At 53.4% G+C, this 24,764-nt stretch overlaps 5 protein-coding genes across 5 annotated transcripts; 4 read left to right on the top strand and 1 right to left on the bottom strand.

Annotated features, from left to right (window-relative positions):
- Positions 1-60: 60 nt before the first annotated feature.
- IUM83_00312 (uncharacterized protein) lies at positions 61-1,036 on the top strand (the record flags this gene model as incomplete). The annotated part of the gene is made up of 4 exons (XM_067924074.1): positions 61-97; positions 183-347; positions 446-547; positions 669-1,036. The coding sequence occupies 4 exons, from the start codon at positions 61-63 to the stop codon at positions 1,034-1,036; spliced, it is 672 nt and encodes a 223-aa protein (XP_067789467.1).
- A 133-nt stretch (positions 1,037-1,169) lies between these two features.
- Positions 1,170-2,755, top strand: IUM83_00311 (Zinc finger, C2H2; the record flags this gene model as incomplete). Its single annotated transcript, XM_067924073.1, has 2 exons — positions 1,170-2,108; positions 2,195-2,755. The coding sequence occupies 2 exons, from the start codon at positions 1,170-1,172 to the stop codon at positions 2,753-2,755; spliced, it is 1,500 nt and encodes a 499-aa protein (XP_067789470.1).
- A 139-nt stretch (positions 2,756-2,894) lies between these two features.
- IUM83_00310 (Zinc finger, C2H2) lies at positions 2,895-5,561 on the top strand (the record flags this gene model as incomplete). The annotated part of the gene is made up of 1 exon (XM_067924072.1): positions 2,895-5,561. The coding sequence occupies one exon, from the start codon at positions 2,895-2,897 to the stop codon at positions 5,559-5,561; it is 2,667 nt and encodes an 888-aa protein (XP_067789122.1).
- A 149-nt stretch (positions 5,562-5,710) lies between these two features.
- IUM83_00309 (SCP-like extracellular protein) lies at positions 5,711-6,367 on the bottom strand (the record flags this gene model as incomplete). Its single annotated transcript, XM_067924071.1, has 1 exon — positions 5,711-6,367. One exon carries the CDS (start codon positions 6,365-6,367, stop codon positions 5,711-5,713), a length of 657 nt encoding a protein of 218 aa, XP_067788526.1.
- A 1,061-nt stretch (positions 6,368-7,428) lies between these two features.
- IUM83_00308 (Ca2-modulated nonselective cation channel polycystin) lies at positions 7,429-9,570 on the top strand (the record flags this gene model as incomplete). Its single annotated transcript, XM_067924070.1, has 1 exon — positions 7,429-9,570. One exon carries the CDS (start codon positions 7,429-7,431, stop codon positions 9,568-9,570), a length of 2,142 nt encoding a protein of 713 aa, XP_067788527.1.
- Positions 9,571-24,764: the final 15,194 nt, after the last annotated feature.

The raw sequence follows: 24,764 nt of genomic DNA, 5'->3' as shown, positions 1-24,764 counted from the left end.
AGTCGCACACCAGATTACAGCTCGCTGCCTGACCGACGAGAGGCTGGGAACCTGAGCAGCATGTTCGAGCGCAGCCCGGAGATGGAGGAGACGCTGGGTGAGTGGGTGGATGCGTGGGTGGACTGTGTGGGTGGAGAGGAAGGCTGACGGTTCTTTTGTTTTGGCGCGTTGGTGCCGTGCAGACAAGGCTAAGGCCGCCGTCAAGCACATGCTGGTGGGCGCCAGCATGGCCGGCGCCACGGGGGCCACCATGGGCGCCGTGCTGGCGGCGCTGCGCAACGAGAGCATCAAGTTTTACGCGGCGTCCATGGGCTCCAACTTCTTCCTGCTGTCGTCGACGTACATCGGTGAGGGCGGCTGGAAGATCGCTGCGTGTTCTGATTGTAGTGCTCTGCTGACCTGCTGGGTGGCGATCTTCTTCTACTACTTGTGTGATTCACTGCAGCATTTGAGGAGGTGATCGCAGACAAGAGAGGAGACAAGAAGGACTGGATCACGGGCGCTGCTGCCGGCACCATCACGGGCGGATTCTACGCCGGACTGGTCGGTGAGTCCTGGATGCAGTTAGTGAGACGACTGTACTCCGAAGTTATGCTTTCATTCTCGGTCGTTTGCAGTTGCAGCGACTGACACGCGGATGCCTGGTTGTGTGATTTTAAATGTATTAGGCGGTCGGTTCCGCGGTCTTCAGGGAGCAGCGGCTGGCGCAGCGGTGGGCGCTGCGGTGGTGTTCGGGCGCGAGGAGTTCCACAAGTGGCGGCTGTCCAAGGGCGTGCAGCGCTACGAGGAGAAATACGGCGAGGCGCCCGCCGTGTACCACCCGACGACTGCTGCGCTCGTGGAGAGCCAGGGTCCTCCGCGCGAGCTGGTGTTCCCTTCTCTGCTGCCGAAAAGCGTCAAGATCTCGGAGGAGGAAATCGAGCGGCGCATCGTCGCCCGCATGGACGAGCTGCGCAAGGAAATGCAGGAGGAGGAGGAGGAAGCACAAGCTGCCGCCAACAACAAGAAAGACGTCACCAAGCAGCAGACAAAGTGAAGTTGCCTTGTTTTTTCAGAATAGAAGTGCTGTTTCATTGGTCCAAAGCAGTTCTACCCAATCCCGAGCCACCACTACCTCGGCCGTCACACGTCGCAGACAGACACAACCATTAGACTGGTGGAGAGCTATTATGACGAAGGCCTGGAAGCCCCGCAAGGTGTCCGAGAAGCGTTCGTACGCGCCGCACAATGACGCGCCCGAGCCCAACGCCGCGGACCTGGCGGCTGGCATCGTGAGCCCGCTGGACGTGCCCGTGGACGGGCGCATCCCGTACCTGCGCTTCAAGAACGTGCGCGGCCGGCGCCACATGCTGGAGGCGATGCGCGCCACGAGGCGCCGCAACAACCGCCTCATCATGGAGCTGGGCGGCTTCCAGTACGAGGTGCACCGCACGGCGGCGCGGCTGGGCAAGAACAAGCGCCGCAAGTCTCACACGGGGCTGCCCGTGAACGACAAGGCGCCGCTGGAGGACGCGCCCAAGCTGCAGGACATGGACGAGGAGCTGCTCGTCAGGCGCAACAAGTCCGTGGTCTGCAAGCTCACATGCTGCGAGTATCTGCGCCGCTACGGCTCCAGCACCTCCGGCCTGCAGCCCTACGGCTGCATCAACCACGAGTGCAAGATGAAGTTCGAGTGCGTCACGGAGCTCTTCGAGCACCAGCTGCAGGTGCACGGCATGCTGATCCCCGCCGCCAGCCGCATCGTGGCCGACGTGTTTCACCAGCAGCGCGGCAAGCTGGCGCACCCGCCGCCGACCGTGTACCTGGGGCAGCAGTACATGCAGCCGGGTCGCCCGCCCACGCCCTGGAAGTCGCTGGACGAGGTGCACGAAGAGGCCAGGGACATGAAACGCAGGCTGAAGACCTACAAGAAAAACCGTGGCGACCACGGATTCATCTGGGGGCTGTTCGATCAGGGCTACCAGAAGGTCAAGCGCCTCGGACAGCCCGAGCTGGAGCGTCAGTATGTTCTGGCGATGGAGCACTTCCATTCGGCCTACAAGTTCCCGACCTTGAGTCGTGGATTCCACGACGGCTGTCCGTCGGTAGGGCACGGCAGGAACTGGCTGGTACGTGGGCTGCAGGTTGGAGGGGTTGGAAAAAGTATCCGAGTGGATTATTTACCTCTCTGTGTGTGCTCTTCTTGCTAATGCAGACATCTACTGAGCGTGAAGACGCCCGGTACCTGCACCCGTTCAGTCTCAATGATAAGGTGGTCCCGGAGCCGGAGTTTGTGCTGATTGACACCCAGCGCGATGAAGAAATGAATGAAGAGTTGAGCGATGGGTCGGATGCTGAGGAGGAGGAGGACGCGTCTGTTAGCGAAGTGAAAGTTTTCAAGCTGGATGACGACGATGACGACGAAGAGATGACATCTGGCGACTTCAAGGAGCGCAAGGTCTTCGAGGTTGACAGCGACGACGACAGCGACGGCGATGCCACTGTGAAATCCGAATCCGTCCAAAGCGACGCCGAATCTAAGCCATCGGTCGCTAATGTCAGCGCCAGCGAAGAGGAAGAGGAGCAGAAGCTAGAGGAGGACAGCGCCTCCAAACGTCCTACAACTCGCGGCGATCGCAAGGACGTTCAGCGCGACAGTGATGGGAGCCGCGACGCTGAAGACGACACGGAGCGAAACTCCTCTGTCAGCGACAGCGACGGCGACGATGAAGCCGACAGCGACGATGACGACGAGATATTTAACCAACTTGAATAGTGCAACGCAGAACGCGGCGCACCATAATACGAACGCAGCTATGTAAACCCTCAATGTCCTCCAGTGTCCTCGTGGACACCCTCTCAAATCTGATTGTTACCAACCTGCCAAAGTCCATGTCAAAACGGGCACAAGAACCATGACCACCGATCAGGAAGTGGACGCCTCCTCGGCCGCCGCGCTGCTGCCGACCGACGCCGACTCGCGCGAGCGCATCCCGGGCAGCCCGTTGGTGCCCGGCGGCGTGGCGTGGTCCGAGGACGGGCGTCTGGCCGTGGTGTCGGACTCGAGCGTCCTGGTAGCCACGTTCCGCAGCCGCGAGCTCGAAATGTTCCAGCCCGAGGGCCCCGCCGTGTCCAAGGACTTCGTGTTCCTGCCGGAGCGCACGCCCAACGAGCACCTGCCGGTGGCCGTGCCGCCCAACTTGGAGGCGCTGGACGCGGGGCTGCCGCGCGCCAGCACCACGTTCTTCCTGCTCAATGAGGCCGACCGCCACCAGCACAACCCCAAGGAGCTGTCCCTGTCCAAGAACACGGGCGCCGCCTTCGTCGCTGCAGTGTGGGGCCCCCGGGGCTCTGCGCCGAGCAACTCCTGCGCCCTACTAGCGCTCACGGCCTCGTCCCGAGTCAGCCTGCACTTCCCTCCGAGCTTCCACATGAACTGGAAGGAGGTCGCGGTGTTCTCCGAGGACCTGTTCAAGTTCTTCGAGCGGAAGGCCTTCCGACTGGGGCCGACGCACGACGAGAGGTGCAACCAGCTGCCGCCGAGTGTGGCGATGGCTGCTCCGAGGAGGGACAAGTCGGGCAAGAACAAGAAGAGGAAGCTGGACCCGGCCCAGAGTCACATGGCCTTGAACTCCGTGGCGGAGTACACGCACAGATGCGCCATGATGTCGACGCTGGCCATGGCCTGGTCGCCGTTTATGATGACGGCGGATAAGCAGAACACCACGTCGCTCATTGCGCTGGCCGGACGCAAAGTGAGCACCATTTGGGCCTACGCGTATCCGTCCTTTGTGGCGGGACAGCAGGTGCTGCCTTTGCTGTCGGCGGCTCCGATTGCGTGGATCGACACGGACAAGTATGGCTGGGTGTTGACCTGCACGTGGCAGCAGATGCACCGACATGGGACAGCGTACATTCCGCAGGAGAACCTTGGGTTGGCGCTGGGGACGTCGGAAGGAAACGTGTTGGTTGCAAGTGTCCCGGTCAGAACGCGTGTGGTTGATGATACGCCGCTGGAGCTGGCAGTGGATCGCGTCATTGTAGCACCGAGCTCTCAGCCAATTTTTGGGCTCTGCATGGGCAGTCGCTGGACGTACTCGAACAGCCCAACGAACGATTTGGTTGTTGCCTCGGGCTCGACGATCTCGGTGTGGAACCTGAAGAAGAAAAAGCAGGCCCAGCCGAACGCCAAGTGGAAGGCTCATGATGGTAATGTAACGGGAATCGACATGAATTACTTCGGAGACATGGTCTTTTCGGCTGCTGTGGATGGGACGATTAAAGCGTGGGAGAAGTCCACCGGTAAAGAGCTGTATTCTAGCGAAGCCGCTCCTAGTAGCGCAGCAGACGGCGACTCTGAAGGCTCAACTGCTGCCTCGTCCAGTGCCAGTAAGTATCCAGTATTTGGGCTCGCAATGTCACCAAGCTCTGCACAGTTGGCATGTGTGTTCATCATCCCTCCTGCGTCTCGACCCAACCGCAAGTCACAAGCCGATGTATCGTACAGTCGAGTGTCGAGCTCACTCGAGTACATTCCATCGCCATGGGTGAGAAGCTCGGATGAGTTCGTGGATGTCGTGTGCCGTATTCTGAACGACAGCCAGTCGGTGAGCAGCTTTATGGATGTGGTGTGGTTTTGCTATAACGACAATGCCGCGGTGATGTCGCTGAATGGCTCCAATGAGTTGGCGATTCCCGACTTGTTGATCAAGATCAAGAACGCTAACGGTGAGGCAAACGACAGCGAAGTGCTCGCGCGCCAGCCGATGTATCTTCATCTCTGTGAGGAACTCGAGAAGCGCTACTACGAAGCTTCCTCCACCGCCAGCGCTGCAGAAAGTGATGCCAGGCTTCTCGTTCCGCTTTTCCTGCAAGCATCATTGTTGTTGCGCAGTGCAATCACGCCCGCACATCACCTGGTAGCAGCCCAGAATGCAGCCCTGGCGAAAAATCGTCGTACGTTGGGTGTCTACTGGGCGGAGCGCTGTTTGACGACGCTGGTAGCGGCATCAAAGAAGTCGGACAAAGCACTTCGCGACTTCCTCGACGGCTCCTCGTCTGAGAAGACCAGTGCGCTAGTGATGGCCGACTTCCTCAGTGTTCAGGAATCTCTGACAGCGCGTAGCGAAGCTCTCGTTACGCATATCTACGACCAGCTGGGCTCACCCGAATGCGTAGCTGCTTGGGTCGCGTACGTAAAAGCAAAATCAGACGCGAGCAGTGAAAACGAGACTGCGGAAGAACCCGCATCCTCTGTAGCGCGTGTCCCGCCACCTCGCGAGACGTGCTTCATTTGCGAGAAGAGTGTTCCGTTTGGAGAACTGGAGATCGTGTGCGAGTCCGGCCACACCCTAGAGAGGTGTTTTCTGTCGTTCCGCTGTATTTCTGCCATGGAAGTGTGGAAGTGCTTGGGTTGCGGGGCGTCAGCTTCCGAAATTGACTTGTCCAGCGGTGCGTCGCCATTTTATTTATTGGACTCGGAGGGACAAGATGAGGATGAGGACACGAGCAGCTCGGCTGCTTCGGGCATGAAGATTATTTGTCGGCTATGCGGCAGCTTCTGCAGCTTCTCCAAGTATTGAGGTGGATATGAATGCAGGTATATATGCAAATACAGCCGAGCTGATTCATTCTGAAACATTGCTGTACGTATCATTCTGATAGTTATTTGTACGGGCTGTTTGTTGCTGCGGCGCGAACACCTTTTACCCGTTATCCTCATCCTGCTCACTTATGAGCACTGCTCGACCTTGCTGGCTCCGAAGTTCTGCGTCCAGTAGTGCTGGTAGGTGGCGTCTTCGTTGTACGCGTATCCGCAGCCGAACATGGTGAACTTTGGGCGCAGGATGTTGTCGCGGTGGTGCTTCGAAGCCATCCACGCCGCCATCACTTGGTCCACCGAGGTTTGGCCGGCCGCGACGTTCTCGCCGCATGCAGTGCGTTTGTACCCCGCAGCCTTGATGCGCTGCGACATCGTCGAGCCATCCGAGCCCGTGTGGCTCATGTAGTTGTTGGCGGCCATATCGTTCGAGTGGCCTTGGGCGGCGTTCTCCAGCTTCTTGTTCATGCACAGCGCGGACAGTCCCCTGGACGTGCGCTCCTTATTGACAGCGTTGAGCATTTCAGCCTGGAAGCCCGTGGGCGTGTACGCTGCCTGCAGGTGCCGAGTAATGTTGGGGATGGTGACGTTGGTGAGGTCCTCGAATAGGGCGTCACCGATGATCGGAGCCGGCGTCGTGATATCCTCAAAGATGGCATCTCCGATAATCGGCGTCGGAATGATGACAACCCCCTTCAGTCCGACCTCGATCGCTACAGTTGAGTATCCGAGTAGCGTCACAAGCAGGACGGCCAGGAGACCCCGAGTGCGACCCGCAAAAGTTGACATGTCAGTGACGACTTGGAACGGAAGGGAGGATCTAGCTTGTCGACTTTGCACGCTGGTGGTCAAAGGGCGAATGGAGGTCTTTCGGAATCGAGACGGACTGGTGGTGGGTTAGAAGTCCCCTGCTTGGGACAGGACCAGCGTCATGCAGCTCCCCAGGCTGGGGAGCCCCAGCGAGCTGGCCAAGGGAGAGCTGTGCAACTGAGCAAAGCTTGGTGAGCGTTATAGGGGAATGACCATTGGAACGGCGACCAGATCCGAATGGAATCGTCAATCGTGCACTTCTGAAGCGAGTTGGGAACACGGCATCAACAACCGCGGCGGATGCAGCGCACCGAAAATTCACGGGCCACGAGTCGTGGCCCACGACTTGCAGTGTCCTAAACTTTACCATGTTGGGACAACATTGCCTGCGTTAGTCGCCTCTACATGCGCAGATTGGTCAAATGGATACGTGAACCTAACAGAGTATGTTGTGCTCCCCCCGAGGCCAGCCTGGTCGCCAGGACCACCTCGAACAGAAAAATCGCTCGTGTGTGACATCGTCCCGATCAAAGCTCCCGCATGGAGTTGACCAGACTCTTGGCCAATAGATTGCAGTGACTGAGGAGATTCTCCTCAGGAGAACGGAGATGGGATCGCCTTCAAACCCGGAACGACACGCCCGCTTACATGTGAGAGCAACACACGACATGCAGTCTCCAAATTTCTTCAGCACCGGAGACCCGCTGGCTGGTAAGAGGCCGTAGGTCTGCTGGCCGTTTTGGGTTTCACGATTGTCGGGCAGCTCTCATAACGCGAGCTGCGAACGGAAGTGAACATACAGAGATGTTTCTTCCAACTTCAGCGCTCACGTTATCCAAACTTGTCCGCGCTCCAGGTGGTGCTGGCATCTGCATGTAAATCGAATCTAACCCACAATTCAGTGTCCCGTCCGCAGTCTCACATGGCGTCCACCTTATTCTCCCGCACATGTTTGTTCAATGACCCCTCTGCCATGCGCCCAACTGCTTGGGGAACTGTTGAAGGCGAGGAAACTTGTCCAGCCTGCGGCCACTTCAGCAATGGCGCTGCTATCGACGGACATGCATCTAATACTCTCGCCCGACCCGTACGACAGCACGCGGAGCTACGGCGAATATCAAGGCACTACATGTGGTATCGATAGCCCCAAGTCCGTTATTGGTTTGTCGATACCCGTCCGAACTGTTCTGAAGCGCCTTGGGAACGATGAAAAACACGTTGCCGACATGAAGGACATCATCGTCGCCATGATGTCGTTCAGCATATTCGTGGCCGCCATGTTCCTGCATATCCCGACCACCAACATGTACTACCAGAGCCACGCAATGTCGACGACATCGGGGAGAGCTTCCATCACGGACGAAAACCCAGTCCAGTTCACCAACATTGAAACCATCTCGGACATCTTCGACTGGCTGAATGACACGTTCGTCCCGCAAGTCTTCGTCACGGAGGATTATAACGGGAAGACTCTACCAGAAGAGGAGTGGGGAGGCGTAGGCTCGTTCAACAAGGTTCTCGGCGCGGTGAGCTTCCAGGTCTCACGAATGAAGCAAGATGTGTGCCATACGCCGGATTTCCTAGTAAAGCTGTACCCGACCTGCTATGATGAGTCCAGCACGACAACCGAAGATCTTCTCATTACTTTCGACACGAATGCAACGAGAGCGAGAAGCATACTAGCGAAGAAGAAAGCGAGTGGAGACTGGCTCAACTTGTCTACGCAGCATTTGTTGATCACAGTCATTACACTCAATGGCCAGCTACCGGGCTACGCCGTCACGACATTGTTGCTGGAACTTAACCCTGGGGGCTTCGTCGAACCGAGTTACTCAACAACTTCTACACTGCCGGACCAGTTTCCAAGTTCAACCACTGTTGCGCTTGATATTCTCGTTATGCTCTGGTTCTTCCCGTGGATGCTTGTGGCCGCGTTGATCTCGGTGGCGATGCGCTACAAGAATATGAGTCGAGAGTCGTCTAGTCGTCATCTCAACGAGCTCTTGAGGCAAGCTGCAATGGCAATACGCTTCTGGGCTTTCCCGGACGGATGGTTCGCCATCGATGCGCTGTGGGGGCCTATTGTATATGCGTTCTACATTACAGTAGTCATCACGCACGCAGCGATGACCAACACTTCTTTTCGTGGTAAGCTCTCAATACTTCGAGATCCCAACCAGAGTCAGAGTGATGTCGAGGCAACGCTGTCGTCGGTCACCGAGTCTTTCGAGCACATAGCGAATCTCACGGTGCTGCTCCGTCTTCTTGCCACAGCGGCAGTATTCATTCTAGGACTACGCGTCCTTAACACTTTTCGGGATCACTTTGGACTAAGCATCCTCACGCGCACCATGGCAAGTGCAGTGCGCTCGTTCCGGACCTTCTCGGTGATTTTTGCTGTGATTTTCACTGCGTTCGCTTCAACTGGGACAGTTTTGTTTGGCAGCAGCGTCGACGAGTTCTCCTCAATGCTCAGATCCACCAAGACGTGCGTCAACATGCTGTTCAACAATTTCGAGATCAGCACCATCGACGAAATCAACTACTCGGTTGCTTTCTACTGGAGCTATATGACGTTCATGACTTTTGTGCTGCTGAATATCGTGTTGGCCATCGTCGTCGACGCGTACAAGGAAGAAAAGGTCAAGAAGGACAAGAGCAAGTGCTGGGTGTTCCGCCGCGTGCTTAATCATGTGGTCCGACACGGGCTGGCACCGATACATCACGTGCTGGTGTTCTTCCTCTGCCGGAATCAACTTCGGCGATCGTCTGTTGTCTTTTGGGGGAGGATTCGGTCGCACGTACTGCAAAATGCTCTCACAGATAGACTAGCCGCAATGCCACTGGAGTGGTCACCACAGACGATGCTCACACCGGCACTACTCCAAACCATTTTCCCCGACGCTACGATTAAGGAATGCGAGGCCACGATCAAACACCTCGCTACCAAGAGTACCAACAAGGACTGCTGCCCAGCCTCGGAAGAAACTGACATTGCCAGTCATCGGAGCGCAGTGCTAGCGGGGATCACACAGAAATCACCAGTTCATGATCTCCGCGACTGGTTTGCTGATAGCAACACGACGTGTCCAGACCTGAAAAAAGTGACTGCTCACCTGGACTTACTGGAGAAGAAGTTGGACTTCATGATCGATAAACTAGCGCACGACAAGGCGTCGTAAAGTTGATGCTACCCGTTTGATTTATGCAAGATCTGCTATCGACGTCCTGGACCGAGCCGTGCTTACTCCTGGCAGAAATTCAAACTTACCCTCACGCTTTGGCGTCTTCGTCAACAAGGAGAAGTTTGTAATCCCGACAAAAAATACTTTGCTCGTGTAGTGCTTCGAGGAAGTCGACAAATCACCATATTGGCAGGCGCTGCTAACGCATACTTCGCGCAGTAAGTAGATCAAACATTGTGGTCGTGAATGTCATGGAGTTGAATTGCCAAGGGTGATCAAGCAACGCCTACAGTGCACTTGTTGGTTTCACATCAAGATGACCGAGCTCATGTCCAGCCTTGCCAACTGGACAAAAGACAGCAATGGCCGATGTAGATCAGACCAAAGCGTGCAGATGCATGCCGTTCCCAACAGAATAACTCCAATTTATGGTAGCTTTAGCTAACTAGCTTATGGCTATCCTATTTGTCTCCTGAAAAAACGTACCTACAGATCTTGCACTTTGGTCTGGTCTTCATGACCGGATCGTGCCACTTGGATGGCGGATCACGGAGCACCACCTCCACTTCCGATCTTTACGTATTTCTCAATCAGATCGAGTTCCTCCAGCACCTCGCGTTGCCTCCTTTTCTGGCTTCTCGACAGTTTACCAAAGGAGTTAAGGGTGTCTAACTACTTTTGTAAGGCTGATTCCTTCTTCTCGAGAAAGAGTTTGAAGGACTTGAAGTCCACATTTCTTTTGAGTTTTGCTCCGGACATCAGCACCATCCTCGGGTAAGTGGACTCCATCATCCCTAAAGTCAATTTAGCGTACTTGGCGGGCCTTCTTGCTCCGACCATGATCAGCGTTCGAGCTGCCATCTCCGTTTCCGTGCCCCCCCCCTACTGAGCATCAGTTTTGGCGGGCCATACCCTGCTTCCATCGTCCTCAGTACATTGGTGTCGAAGTGGTTCACATATCTCTCATAGACCCTGAATTTCTCGGTATTCCAGATCGTGTCCAGCTGGCTCGCATGGGTGACATGTCCGAGACCCTGCTCCTCCCAGATTTGGAACGTGGTGAATTTCTTCCTGTACCACTTGTTCACTCGGTATCGTTCCGCTTTCTTGGCAAAGTTCATGTAAGTATTGTAGTTCTTGTTATTCGTGAGGGCCGCTCCCTCTGGTCCGTCCAGTTTCAGCGCCTTCTTGACTTGTTGGTTAGACTTTTCCCACCCGAGCCACCACCTCACTTTGATGACAACAAGCCTCTGTCTTCATCTCTTTCGACCTCTTGGGCAGTCGATTTGCCAGCCCGAAGGGAGCGCCTCTCAGCACTATCGGTCTCCACAGCTAGAGCCACAATGCAGGTGAAGGAAACGACAATCATGGCGAGAAGCTGCAAACGCATGGCAGGCCGGGGGAGGGAGTCACAGGTTCCTTACTCTCCAACGCGAATCGTGAAGTGACTGTCTGCGAGCATGTTCACCACCATTAACAGCGTGAAGCACGCGTAGATAGCAGGTGCTGCCAAGGAAACAGCAAACGACGGGGTCTCCTCCAGGTTTAATAACACGTTTTCCTATGCAGCGTACCGCTTTCCCAATCGCAGGATTAAAAACACCAGGTTCTTCGTGACACATGAGTGTTTCGCCCTTCATCGATCTTGTAACAGTACACAGCTAGCTATTGCATTGTGAATGCGGCCGTCTCACCTGGTGGTCAACTTCCATGGTATCAACTAAGCTGGTGGGGCCCTAAGAGAGCATGGTCACATTTACGGTTCTAGCTACCGTAACTAAAGGAATTAATGCCAAGTACTCATAACGAACGTATTTTAGAACTAGCTAGCAGCATGCGAAGTGCCCCCCCCCCCATCACGGACTTCCATGAACTTGGTTTATTTAAGTTGTCTGACAAAGGGGCAGTAAAATGCTCGCTGGTTGAATCCTGACCGGCCCGACCATTTCCAAAACTGAATGTATACTCACTACTGTATACTCACAACTCACAACCAGGGTTGGTAGACCCCAGATTAGTAGCGTTAGTAGTAATATATCACTGCTAATTTGTAGTGCTATGCTGTAGTACTGATGGTTTGGTCGATTAGTAGTGCTAATTGAATAGTAGAGAGAAAAAATGCCATTAGTAGTACTAGTTAGCACTACTATAGTTCCCCAAACTTCAACGCATGTGAGATCTTCGAAGGGCGCGAAAATTGGTGACTTCACGGCCTCCCCCTCTCGCTCCGTCGCTCATTTCTCGGTTTACGGTTCAAGCAACACACCCATGAAGTGCACTAAGATTGACTGTCATTGGAGCGACACAGCGGAGACATCTCCCTGCTGTGTTTGCTGCGATCAGGTACAGACAACGACGGATAAATCCGGACTCACTGAATGATATCCTTCATACTATAGGGCAATCTCCGCTCCCGACACAAAAATCCGGAGAGTAAAAATTCTGCGATTGGATTGGTTGATAAACTAACCTATGGTACAGAAAACGAAGTTGAAACCGTATGGAAAAGCAAGAAAAATCCGTCTTTTTAGACAGTTACTTTAGGGTACCTAGGAATTGTTTTTTTGATGCTGCGAATTATCGCCTTTGTCGGTATGGCGTTCCATACAGCAATAGTGGCATGAATAGCACGAAGGTGTTTTTCTTTTGCCGTGCCTCCAGTAGCTTTAGCACTATTTCTTAGCTTCGCTTTTTAGTGGCCCCATGACGCCAGCGCTAAGCGGTTGGCACAACGGTGAGCTGTTCGGTGGCCCGGATATGCGTCGTGCTGACCTCCCACACCTCGGCGCTGCTCGCTCTCGCTCTCCCCCCTTCCGCATGCTCCAGATGCCCCCACCACGTCCCCAAGTCGGCGGCGCTTCAGCTGGTCCGTGCTCTAGTCCTACACGTGAACTGGGTGGCTCATGAGTATGACCTTCCTGGACCCGAGGCGGACCTGCAGAGTGGCGCCTGCACGCGCTACCAGCTGCTCTGCGTAGTTCTAGTCAGCACGTCCTTGGGAGGGCTCTACCAGGTGCTGGCCGCCCGCCTGGGGGCTACCACCGGCCGCCACTTGGCCCAGTTGTGCCGCTCCGTACCCTGTAGCCGTCACGTGCTCGACGCGCTTCATTGCGCAACTGACCTCAAATTACTGTGTCGGCAAAGGAGTTTAGCTTCACACCACTCATTATCTTTAACTTTCTGATCGGCTCTAAAATAATATTTAAGCATTTCATTGGATAAAAACGGGGTTAGATTTTGTATGGGGATCGAATGAGGATCTGTCTCACCCGGATTTTAGTGTCGCCCGGATTTATCCGTCGTTGTCTGTACATCATTTGTGCAGCAATGAGTTCTGCATGAAGCCAGATGTCGACCTCTCAAAACGGCAACAATGCTGTGGTAATATCTTCGCGTACGATCTGTTTCCCTTAACACTATCTGAATGCAGGTTCTGCAGTCGCTTGTGTGTGAGAAAATTCTTCAATAATGACAACGCTTCCCAGGAGCTCAACCAAATCACATCATGCACAAGCCGCTGAAGAAAGGAACTGACTCGTTTTGGAATGTGATACACCGCTTAGAGAACCTACCACCTATGAAGACAAAACGTTCGCACATATTTGCCTGCTGTTTGCGAGGACGAATACATGGCAAGAGTCGTTATGCCATGCTAGCAACGTGTCTAATGCCAAGCCTCACTTGGTATCCAAATACAAACAGCACGAGTTGGCAATCCAAGTTCAGCAGCATCGCCTGAGTCTCACCGATCGCTTCATGGTACAAGTGTCTCGCAAAGCAGAAGCGAAGCGCCAAGCCCCTCCCAAATTAAGTGAACCAGCGGTGCAACCTACCAAGCGGCAAAAAATGTGGTGGAAAGCTCCGGTGGTTCAAGAACAAATTTCGGGTCATATTGCGCGATGGCTGATCCGCGGCGGTGCGTATGCGAATAATTGATAAGCTAAGCAATTGTGGATCTCACCAATATGCTTTGTCTATCAAGGGATGGCGCACAACTTGGCAGCCACTCCGGCCTTTCATGACTTCCTAGTGGGTGTCACGGGAGACTCGAACGTCACCATCCCGTCCAGCAAAAACCTACAACGGGATCCTTCGTTATGAACCCGCTAAGGACAGGGACTGCCAACGAGTAAGTGCAACGGCAGCTAATATTGCGCTGCAATCGTCAGGAACTGAGGTACATGGAGGAAAACAAGCGAAAGCTATTATAGACGTCAATATGGGTACACAGCACTAATTAGTAGTGCTAATTAGTAGTGATACTACTAATGCCAAGCCCGTTCAAATATAGTAGTAGTAGTAATATTGTCTGAGTGTCGGTTAGTAGTAGTAGTATTACTACTAACCCAAAGTTCTCCTGAATCTCACAACTTGATCATATTGACCATACTCTTGTTGAAGTGTAAAATAACTGAAAAGCGAATTGACGACGAATTTTAGCACAACAATTATAATATACTTGTTTATATTATACAACTCAATATCAGTCATTGAGTTTGACTTGATTAAAGTATTACAACAGTAATTTAAAATTTTTATATGTAAATACAATTGTAAAACTTACACTAATTTATTATTGTACTATAACGCATTACTTAGTAAAACAACTATTACAGCATTAGTCCTAGCTGGTGTTTGTTCCTTGGCGACAGGGAGATCTAGCCAGCAAGATTGCCCGGTTTTTACAATCTGATATACTGTATGTTTAACCTGACGTTCAAACCGCGTTCCGATTTAGCGCCGCGAGAAAACATGGGTTGAGCATGCATCACTGGACAGGCCAAACGCTTAAAGTGTATAAGCGAGTCGCAGTCGCGTACAGCAACAAAAACGACCGGTTTGAAAACCTCGACAACGGATTCTCGATGAAAGAGTGCGTCGTGCACTTCTTCGCAGTGCTACCCCGGAAAGAACACCTCACCAAGGAGAAGTTGGTTAATAAATGGAAGAAAGCAGCAAAGACGATTCAAACGGCTCGTGAATCTGCTCGGGCAGGCAATCACAACGGGCGGAGACTTGGGGATGGCACTGCCCTGAGCAAGAAAGCTGAGGGCAAAATCGTCCCGCGGATCAACGGATTGAGACTAGAAGGTATACCAGTTCTACGTTCATGTTGGAGGCAGAAGCTAATCTACCGAATCCCTTGATGAGCTGCCCCCCCCCAAATCTCCTCGAAAAGCTTTCGGGTTTGCCATATATAGTGATGGGTAAGATTTGAAGGGTCTTCCCCGAAAAGCTGTCCCCCCTCTACTGTATTTTCAGCCAATAAGCTCTCATTTCATTTTCTGCAGAAGGCGCTCATGGTCCGTCCTGCTGTCTCGCTCACCACTTCCTCTCCTGTGGCTCTAACTCCTATTTCAAAACACGACGACAGACCAGCACCGTTGATTCGTGGTGTAGATGTTGTCGGCTGTGATGAGGGGGGGGGGTCTGGCCGTAGCTGCACGGTGCATGAAGCCTGTTGCAAGCGAAAAAATCTACGACATCATCGTTTTCAGAGGGGAGGAGGTTGTCGCTGAAGTCGGATGACTCGAGTACGTAGTCAAGGCGTACGTTATCCGCTTGGGGTCGCAAACGTGCTTATAATCATTCTATTTTATCCAATGAGGGGCTAGTAGGATCTGGAGAATTTCCTCGATGAGCTGTCCCCCTTTGGCAATCTATCACAGGGGGACAGCTCATCGACGAATTCGGTAGTTGTAGCCGAGCATAATATCCCTGCCGACAAATTCCCGGGCCGTGTTCGCTGATAACGCGTATCACCACAATTATATGTTATCCCCGATAATATGGTTTCAACATAATATGCATTGAACAGATGTGTGTTTGTTAATAAAATCATTCTGAGATCGAAAGGTCACATTCTTCGCGCCGCCATCGAGGGGAACGACGAAAATGAAGTTGCTGCTGTACCTACGAATTCTCTATAAAATGTTGGTCAGGATGCGGCGAAGTTCATCAGTACTCGCTAGTGATAGAGGTTGTGTCCGAGTCTCTCGTCTCTCAGCGGTGCTCGCTGAGACTGACCACCGATTTGGCGACGCGTTCTCGACTTCGACTACAGCCTCCATTCGATTGATACGTTTCTTAGAGGACTCCTCACTCGCCTTGCACGCTGCAACAAAGCGTTTGTAGCGCGATCAGTGGCAAGCGAATCAGCTGTGGCTATCGCTCTCTCATCTCTTAACAGTTTGATTATGTTGAAACATTGCTGATGGCTTGGAAGTGGTTTCGCATCGTCGTCATCGTTGCTGCTGTCGCCGCTTGGGTGGTTTCGAGTAGGTAAAGCAGGTATCAACGGTGCCTTTTGATTCGCAGTAGTTGCAGCGAAGTCTGCGATTGAACCCCCGTCTTCTCCCGTAGCTGAGTCCTCAGCTCGAGCAAGCGCTTCTCCATATCCAGGGTCCACACAAATTTCATGATGAGTGGCTACTCCTTGGGACCTTTGTCCTGATTCGCTTTTTTTAATGCCGCGACCTTTCGCCACATAATCATAATACGGGTTCTTCAGACCACCAAAAAGCTTTTCTGAGAAAAGGCACATTATGTGCAGCAACTATATCGGGATCGATTCTAACACCGTGGACACCCAAAACGTCGCCCAGACGAGGATTTTCACGACTACAGATTGTGGATTTCGCAAGCTTGAGATACATGTTCCGATCCTGACAACGTTGAACCATGTGACGAAGTTCCCGTCAATTCTAGGCTGGAATCCGTCAGTCAGATCCCCTAACCCTACCTCGTACCATCCACATGGATCTGAACTGTTCGAGATTGACCCTCCAGCGCAAACGCCTTATTTTACGTTATGCTGACGGAGCTCAGGTGTAGCCGCTGCTAATTTGTTTTCGTTTTGTGGTGCTTTTACTCAAGTTACAAGTTGCAACTTCAGTCTATCTATCCCCAGGGAGCGTAATAAACCCTTGAACGACTTGTTCCAGGCTATGTCAGATGGCTGACATACATAACTACATCTCAGGGAGACCTTCGGGAGCACGGTGTTTAGCGAAGCTGCGTAACTTATTACTTATGTTGTCCAATGAGCTCTAAAATCATCCCACAGTAAAAGAACTTTATTACCCCTATATTCATGCTCCGGAAATGATGCTGCAAGAACTTCGAGTTCAGTATTCCACCAGGCCCTTTGTTGTCATAAATTTGGCTTTAATATCGCTTCTGGAGCTTGCTTACTTCACGTACAAGTCGGTTCACCAAAATGATGAACCGCATTGTTTTCCGGTCGATTCACCTCAGTTATGACCGGTGAAGTTTTAAAGATACCGAAGGGACCGCACTTGGTACCACATGAGTCGCCAATGCGTTTTGCGGTTGTATGTTGCTTTTCTTTGTTAGCGCATTTGACCCAAACAGTGCTACCCCTCTTGCATCTACTATTTTTAGGTCCATATTAACAAATACAGCTTTAAATAAAGTTAGCGACGATATCTTTTTGAAAAGAAAAAAAATACATCAGGTCAGAAACTTGTATACTTACCAGTTTGAACAGCATTAAAGATCTGGGAGGAATATGTACATTGACTTTAATTCCTACAGGAAAATTCCTAAAAGGATACTAAAAATACTCCTGGCTGAGCTTCCTATCAGATAATGTTTCCGATCATGGAAATCTTTGGGGAAAGAAGCAGACTAGTTGTTGAGCACGCACGCGCGCTAACCGTCTGTCTGTGGTTTTGTCGTTTAAAGCTTGGGTGGATTCGGACGCTGGGAAGTGTCGGAAGAAGTTTGGGCTTGAGCGGTGAGATCACAGAGAGCCGGCCTCAAAAGTGTATGATCACCTCAAGCATATCCACTCGTGGTGAGGCTACTTTTAGGTAGACGGATTTCCCTGTCCGTGTCGGTAACCGTGAGGAGCCAAGTAGCCGGTGCCGAAAGGCTCTATGAGCGATGAGAAACCAGCAAACCTGCAGGTATCAGTGTGCGCCAGCGTACTCATCGGTGCTTGTGGGGGAGTTGGGGATGAGTCGCGGATTTGCATGAGGAATGGGTTGGCACCAGTTTCGAATGTACGTCTTTCTTGGGATAGTTGATGACCATCATTGAGCGGGCCCTTGAGTTTGTAGACCGGGGTGAAGGGCTTTCTTGAAATTTGAAATGTTGTAGACCGTCTTTTTCGAAGGGGCCCCTCGACAGAGTTTCCTTATTGAGCATGCGGCTTGCCGCTGCTCTACCCCCCCCCCCCAACTTCCACATAGGAATCAATCAGCCGCTCACGAGAGGCTGTAAATCTAAACCGCCTTGGTTTCGCAGGAGTCACGGAGTTTGTCAAGATAGATCCGACATCTCCATGGCGTCCAGTAAGCGGTCCAGAGATGAGGCCCGGAATCGCAGTAGATGTAGCCGAATGTACGCTCGAGCTTGATGCTGAACGAAGCTAGGCGATGTCGAAACTTCAGGGTTGTAATGGCGCTTGTTTCGACGGAGCCAAATGGATCGTAAAACGCAGCACCGGACGATGTTGAAGGTCGCTTGAATTGCATAATCTCCATATCTTTTCACCGTAGTCGTACTTAGCCGAATAGCACTTGCAGGTAACACCAGCTGTAACGGGGTTACACGTACAAGTGGCTACAAGCCACTTGTGAATTTAACAGATAGGATATCTGTTAAAAGTTTTAGATACTTCCTCACCTTGGTGTAAGTCACACCAATGGATACATTGAAGTGGGCCACCACAATGAGTGGTCCACACCTACCCAAAGATCCTATTGGTACAAAGCAGCATCTTTCTACCAATTAGAGACGTGCATATTAGCGGGGCTCTGTCAGCCAGCCGCTGTCAATCCCTTTCATAGATGATAAACAGTTTTAGCAGATTTAGGAGGAAGTTCAATTCACAAACAATACAGTTCTCATTTTACCTAATCTAAGTCACTTGGAGTCTTATCTGATTTAAATTATATTTGTGTATTCAAATATAATTAACTCAAGTAATTACTAAGTACTTACGCTTCCTCATACACGTAGCGCAACGTGTAAGCAAAAATAGTGAGTCAAGTTAGACCCCCTACACCTGGTAGCACATTGTAGTCCGTCCAACGACCGACTGCTTGACGTTCGTACGAGGTGTACGAACGCGGAGCCGAGAACCCCATGAGCACGGAGGTGCCCATGGAGAGCTCCAACACGCCTGCAACGCATGTTGCACGCGCGGACTGCCCCCACCTGTCTGACCCAGAGTGGGAGGCCCTCCAACGACTGTCAACAGTCATTGGAGAAGCGGCGATAGCTACGATGCTGCGTACGCTATCGCCGACGGAGCAACATGGTGTTGCTCTGGGATTCATCATGAAGGAGCAGCGTGATGCTGCTTCCTCAGTGACGGCGTCGTCAGGGACGACATCGCGTGCTCAATCATTAAAATCGAGCGCGAGCAATTACGTGGGAAGGGAGGGCGAGCCTCTCCTCCGATGGCTTGTCGAGCTCGACACAGTCATAGCGGCTCGACGCATCGTCGACCCGCTGTCGAAGGTCGCGTTCGCCATGTCCTGCCTTGGTGGACGCGCAATGAGTTGGGCGTATGGACGCCGACTCTCCGATCCTACGTGCTTTAGCACGTACGAAGTGTTCAAAGAGGCGCTCAGACAAGCGTTTGAGCCCCCGCAAAACGAGTTCCGGTCGAGGGTGGAGTTCCTCGACCTTCAGCAGGGTAAGCATGACGTCCATGCTTACGCGCAGCGCGCACGATATTTGGTCTCAAATATCGTGACCAATCCAACTGACGAGGTGACCAAGGTCGTCACGTTCATGAAAGGACTTAGAGATGGGCCCGTGAAGACCTATCTCTTCCGAGAGTACCCGAGTACTCTCGAAGCTGCGATTACTCTCGCAATGCAAGAAGAGTTTAGCCTGCGGCAGGCTAAACTGCATGCGAATGTGCCGAGGTCGCAACCGTGGCCGGTAGTGAGCACGGGAGGTCCGGAGCCAATGGACCTCTCGAATGCAACGGCTGCTGGTCACCAGCAGCACGGAAGTAATGTGCGATGCTTCCGTTGCGGAAGGGTCGGTCACTTTGCCAGAGAGTGCACGGCTCCCGTGCACTACAATGGTGGCCGTCGTGGCGATGCCGGGCATCGCCGCGAACAAACAAAAAACGTGAACATCCAGTAGGCGCGGGGCGCCCTACTGGTAATGCAGTCACGCGTGCCGACATTGGGCACGCGACACTGAGGACTGCAGTCCCCAGTGAGACCAGATCTCGCTGCAAGAAGCAAGATGACAGGCCGAACCTGGTCATCTTGAAGGTAACGTCGAAGAGAGCGAGCGACTCTCTTCGCGCTCTGGTAGATTCGGGCGCGTCGAACAACTTTGTTCGACTGCGGAGCTTACCGAGACTTGACTTCGAGGAGGTAAATGTACCTCGAAGTCTTCTGGAGGTACGACTGGCAACAGGTGCCATCGTTGAGACTGAGAAACGCGTCGTAAACGTGCGCTTCTCGTACAAACAAAGGGTGTTTGCCGAACACTTTATCGTCCTGGACCTGGACGATAAGTTCGACGTGGTAATGGGCATGCCGTGGCTTGCACGGCATGATCCGGTAATTGACTGGAAGAAGCGCACGCTCGTGCGCTTCGGACGCGACAGCGAAACAGAGAGCGCTGGCCCTGTTACCGCAGCGCACACACCAGCAGGTGCGCGCGGCTCACCAGTCGAGACAGTGCTTTATGCCGCTGTCCCGGAGTGCCCAAGGAGTGCGCGAGGGCGCGCACAAGTGAAACCCGCGTCGGCAAGGCTGCCGACGTCGGAAGAAAAAGATGTGTTGGTTCCCGGAACCAACACCCACGTTCAAGCGTGTAAGGGACAGTCCCTGACCCGAAGAGGTCAGGTCGACAACGGCGCGTCGGCTCCGGGAGCCGACGCACCCTCGGTGATGAGGGGCTCCGCCAATGAATGGCGTCGAGGTGGCGAAGGCGTGTCAACTCCGGGAGTTGACGCTGCAAACAGTGCGGACGGTTGCAAACGCACCGCACTGACGCAAATTGCATGCTGTCGTGCAGCCGGGCTGCACGACGAAGCGCCATGCGATCAAGCCGGGCTTGATACCGCGCGCCCGCGGACAGGGTCCGCCGGCGAACAACTGTCCACGGCCGGGCCTGGACCAGAAGAACAACTGTGCGGAGTCGGGCTCCGCACAACAAGAAGACGGCGCAAGCGGAGAACGCTGCGCAAGTCTCGGTCCGGGACCGAGACGCAACAAGAGCAGTCTGCTGGGCAGACTGAGGCGGTGACGCCGGACGTCGAGACGCTAAGCGTCTTGACGCGCACCGATACTGGATTCCAGTATCGTGAGATGGAATTCGCTAATCCTCCGACGACGGCGTCGGAGTTGACTTCGCTTCCAGCCATGAGTTGGAAGCGCTTCACGCGCGACTTGCACGATAAACGCATCGAGCAAGTCTATGTTTTTTCGGACAGCGAAAGAACGGAGAGCGAGAGCGAAGAGCTGAGGCAGCTCTTCATGGGAAGTACCACTGAGAGTGAAGACGCTCTCAGTGCGAAGACGAAGCGAGAGCGCTTCGAGGAACAAGGTTGGGACTCGCTGAAGTCGAGTCCCTATTATGAATTGTTGAGGGAGTACAAAGACGTACTCCCGGAAGAGATTCCTGCGGAGCTTCCGCAGGATAAGGGTATTCAGCACGAGATTGATCTCGTGCCGGGCACGAAGTACTGTGTCACGCGGCAGTGGCCACTGCCGCGAGAACAAGTAAAATCTATCGACGACTTCTTTGAAAGTCGTCGTAAAGCAAGACAAGTGCGGGAATCAAAGTCCCCGCACAGTGCTCCGACGTTCTGTGTCAAAAAGCCAAAGGGCGGATGGCGCATCGTTCATGCGTATAACAAGCTGAACGATGCGACGGTACCGGCGCAGACGCCGATACCACGAAAAGATGTTATCATCGATTCGATGGCCGGGAGCACCGTTTACAGTGCTCTCGACTTGCGAGATGGATTTTATCAGATCCTAATGCGTGAGAGCGATATCCCTCTCACGGCAGTGAGCACGCCAAGCGGCATGCTCTGGGAATGGCTAGTAATGCCACAAGGGCTTAAGAACGCCCCTGCGACTTTCAACAGGTGCGTGACGCACTTGTTGCGCTCGGTGCGCGACTTCGCACATAGCTACTTCGATGATGTGTTCATCCACAGCCGGCCTGTGGACGGGAAGACCGACATTGAGATGCACCGGGTGCATCTCCGAAGGCTACTTGAGCTAATGCGAAAGCATAAGCTCTACGTGAACCTGAAGAAATGTATCTTCGGGGCGAGCGAGATACCCGTCCTCGGGTGTCTCGTAGGGAAAAATGGTGTTCGCCCTGTCCCGGAAAAGGTCAGAGTGATTAATGAATGGCCAACGCCTTCAAGCGTCAAGGAACTGAGGCAGTTCCTTGGCTTGACCACGTACTTGTGCAAGTACGTGGAGGATTATGCGGGCAAGATCCGCCAGCTGTCACAGCTTCTTAAGAAAGAAGCTGTGTGGAATTGGACACCCGATTGCCAGAAGGCATTCGATGCAGTCAAGCGGGGCTTGCCTGAGGCGCCGATCTTGGCAGTGGCTGACCAAGATCGCCCATTTCACGTAGTGTGTGACGCATCCGATTTCTCGATCGGATGCGCGTTGATGCAGCACGATCACGAGGGCCGTGGTCGTGTCGTCTACTACCAATCGCGTCAGCTGAAGCCAGCTGAGCGCAACTATCCGTTGCATGACAAGGAACTCCTTGCCACGAAATACGCACTCGCAAAGTTCCGAGTGTATTTGCTTGGAAGTAGACCATTTGTGGTCTACACCGACCATGCATCACTGCGCACCGCAGTGAAGTCGCCACACATATCACAAAGAATGGCGAGATGGCTCTCATTCTTTGCGGAGTATAACTTCCGGGTCAAATACAAACCCGGAAGATTGAATGTAGTGGCCGACGCGTTATCACGTCGGCCGGACTACGCAGAAACTGCTGACGTCAATGCCATTGACGTCATGCGATCAAGCAAACCCACATCGTCTCTGTTGGATGATGTGAAGGCCGCGTATGCGCGCGACGCGGACGCGAAACTCTTGCTGGCCTATAGCACAGCGCCTTCTGACAAGTCCCGTCAGAAGCTGCCCAAGCACGTTCGAGCGCGTGCACACCGCTTTCGGGTGCACGACGGACTAGTGCTTCATAATGCAGTCGACGACAACGCGGTCCGCGTTGTCGTGCCGAATGACCATGACCTGCGACTCAGGATCATGTACGAGTATCACGATGCCCCGTCGGCGGGACATCTCGGACGTGAGAAGTCATACGTCCTTCTCACGCGTGATTTCTACTGGCACCACCAGTACAAGTGAGTGCGCAAGTACATCCGTGCTTGCGAGGTATGCCAACGCCTTAAGCCTGCGCCATTCGCACAGGCTCCACTGCAATCACTACCGACTCCGTCGGAGTGTTGGAAGTCCATGTCTTTGGACTTCATCTTTGGTCTTCCCCCGGATAGCGGAGGGAACACCGGTGTTGTGGTCTTCGTCGACCGGTTCAGCAAGATGATACATCTTGCTGCGGTGCCAGCAGAGGTGACCGCGAAGCAGACGGCCCGTCTGCTCGTCGACATGGTGTTCAAACACCATGGCATGCCGTCCGACATCGTGTCGGACAGAGACCCGCGCTTCACAGGGCACCTGTGGCAAGAAGTGTTTACACTTCTTGGGAGCCAGCTTTCCATGTCGACTGCGGATCATCCGCAGACGGACGGTCAAACCGAGCGCGTGAATCGCGTGCTCGTCGATATGTTGAAGAGCTACGCTCACTCGTTCCAATACTGGAGCGAGTGCTTATCGATGGCAGAATTTGCCATCAACAACTCAGTGCATGCCTCGACCGGGCATACACCGTTCTACGTGAATGCCATGCGACATCCACGTCTACCAAGTTTTCCCGGAGTGATGGCTCCCACTTTAAGTGGGGAGGATCTACGACTGCAATACAGCCGCCACAGAAAAGCGCTGACACTTGCACAGTATCAGCCGCGACAACAAGGAACAAGACGCATGAGTCTGTGCAAAGCGCAGACTCCTCCAACAACAAGGACAAAGACCACGGGTCTGCCTAGGGCGCAGACACCGCGAAGAACCACGCAGACACCGGGCCTCTAGCGGAGAGCGAGCTGAATGACTTCAGCTCGGATGCAATCAACTTCATTACCAAAAGACAAGCCGTGATTCGGTTTGTCCAAGATGCAATAGCAGCTTCTGTTGATCAACAGAAGCTGAACGCAGACAATGTGGGCAGAGGCAACACAAATGAATTCAAAGTTAGTTCATTGGTTTTGTTAGCTACTCAAAACCTGCCTAAACATGCAGTTTGCAGCATTCAATCAGATTAGGGGTCAATGTGGTTCATTTGGTTAAGGTCAAAGGCTTGCCTTGCTTGAGAGGCAAGGTTCCGAGTGGCAACCCCTATCAGGGATGGTGGGTAGGTTGAATTCCTACAACTACGCCGATATGGCAGACGTGGTGCTGGACGCAACGCTGGTGAAACGCCCACAGCACTTGTACGGCGGCGCGGTCGTGAGGGCTTGATTCCCGCGTCGACGTAACTCCAAATGAACCACGACAGGAAGGGGGGCCAAGATTCCTGGTCCAGGATCGGCATTGGCCAGCCCACCTACCCATTTTCTGCACAACTAGATGTTGGGTCTTCAATTTGAGGACTTGGTCGTAATGTCTTCATTCTGCTTCAAAACATCGTTTCCCCAGCTTCGTCCGCTTGCTCATTCCGCCTTTCTTCAACACTGCACTCACTTCGCGTGGAAAACTACCTTTCGGATTTCGGAGCAAGCTTGCTCCGCGCTTCATCGGGCCGTTCACTGTGTTGGCACGGCACGGCAACGCCTACACGCTAGACATACCGTCTAGCATGCGCCTTCATCCGACCTTTTACGTCGGACGGCTGAAGCCATACCTGCAGCACGAGCCATCTACCTCGGCTGACCCGAAGCCTCGGCAGGAGCGGAAGCCTTGGCCTCGGCGACGAGCAGCCTCTCCTCCAGCGCGTCCGCGCGCTGGAGTAACCCCTTCATCTGGGTCCCCAACTCGACCTGGATATTCGAGGCGGTCTGCAAGACCGCCGCGACTTGGGCCTTCTGGTTCGCCAGCTCCTGCTTCCGGGCGGCGAACTCAGCGCCCTGC

Source organism: Phytophthora cinnamomi (genome assembly GCF_018691715.1).
Source record: "Phytophthora cinnamomi strain GKB4 chromosome Unknown Contig53, whole genome shotgun sequence".
Taxonomy (NCBI): Eukaryota; Oomycota; class Peronosporomycetes; order Peronosporales; family Peronosporaceae; genus Phytophthora; species Phytophthora cinnamomi.
The sequence above is the reverse complement of the archived record's forward strand: the minus strand, read 5'-3'. Positions and strand labels throughout refer to the sequence as shown.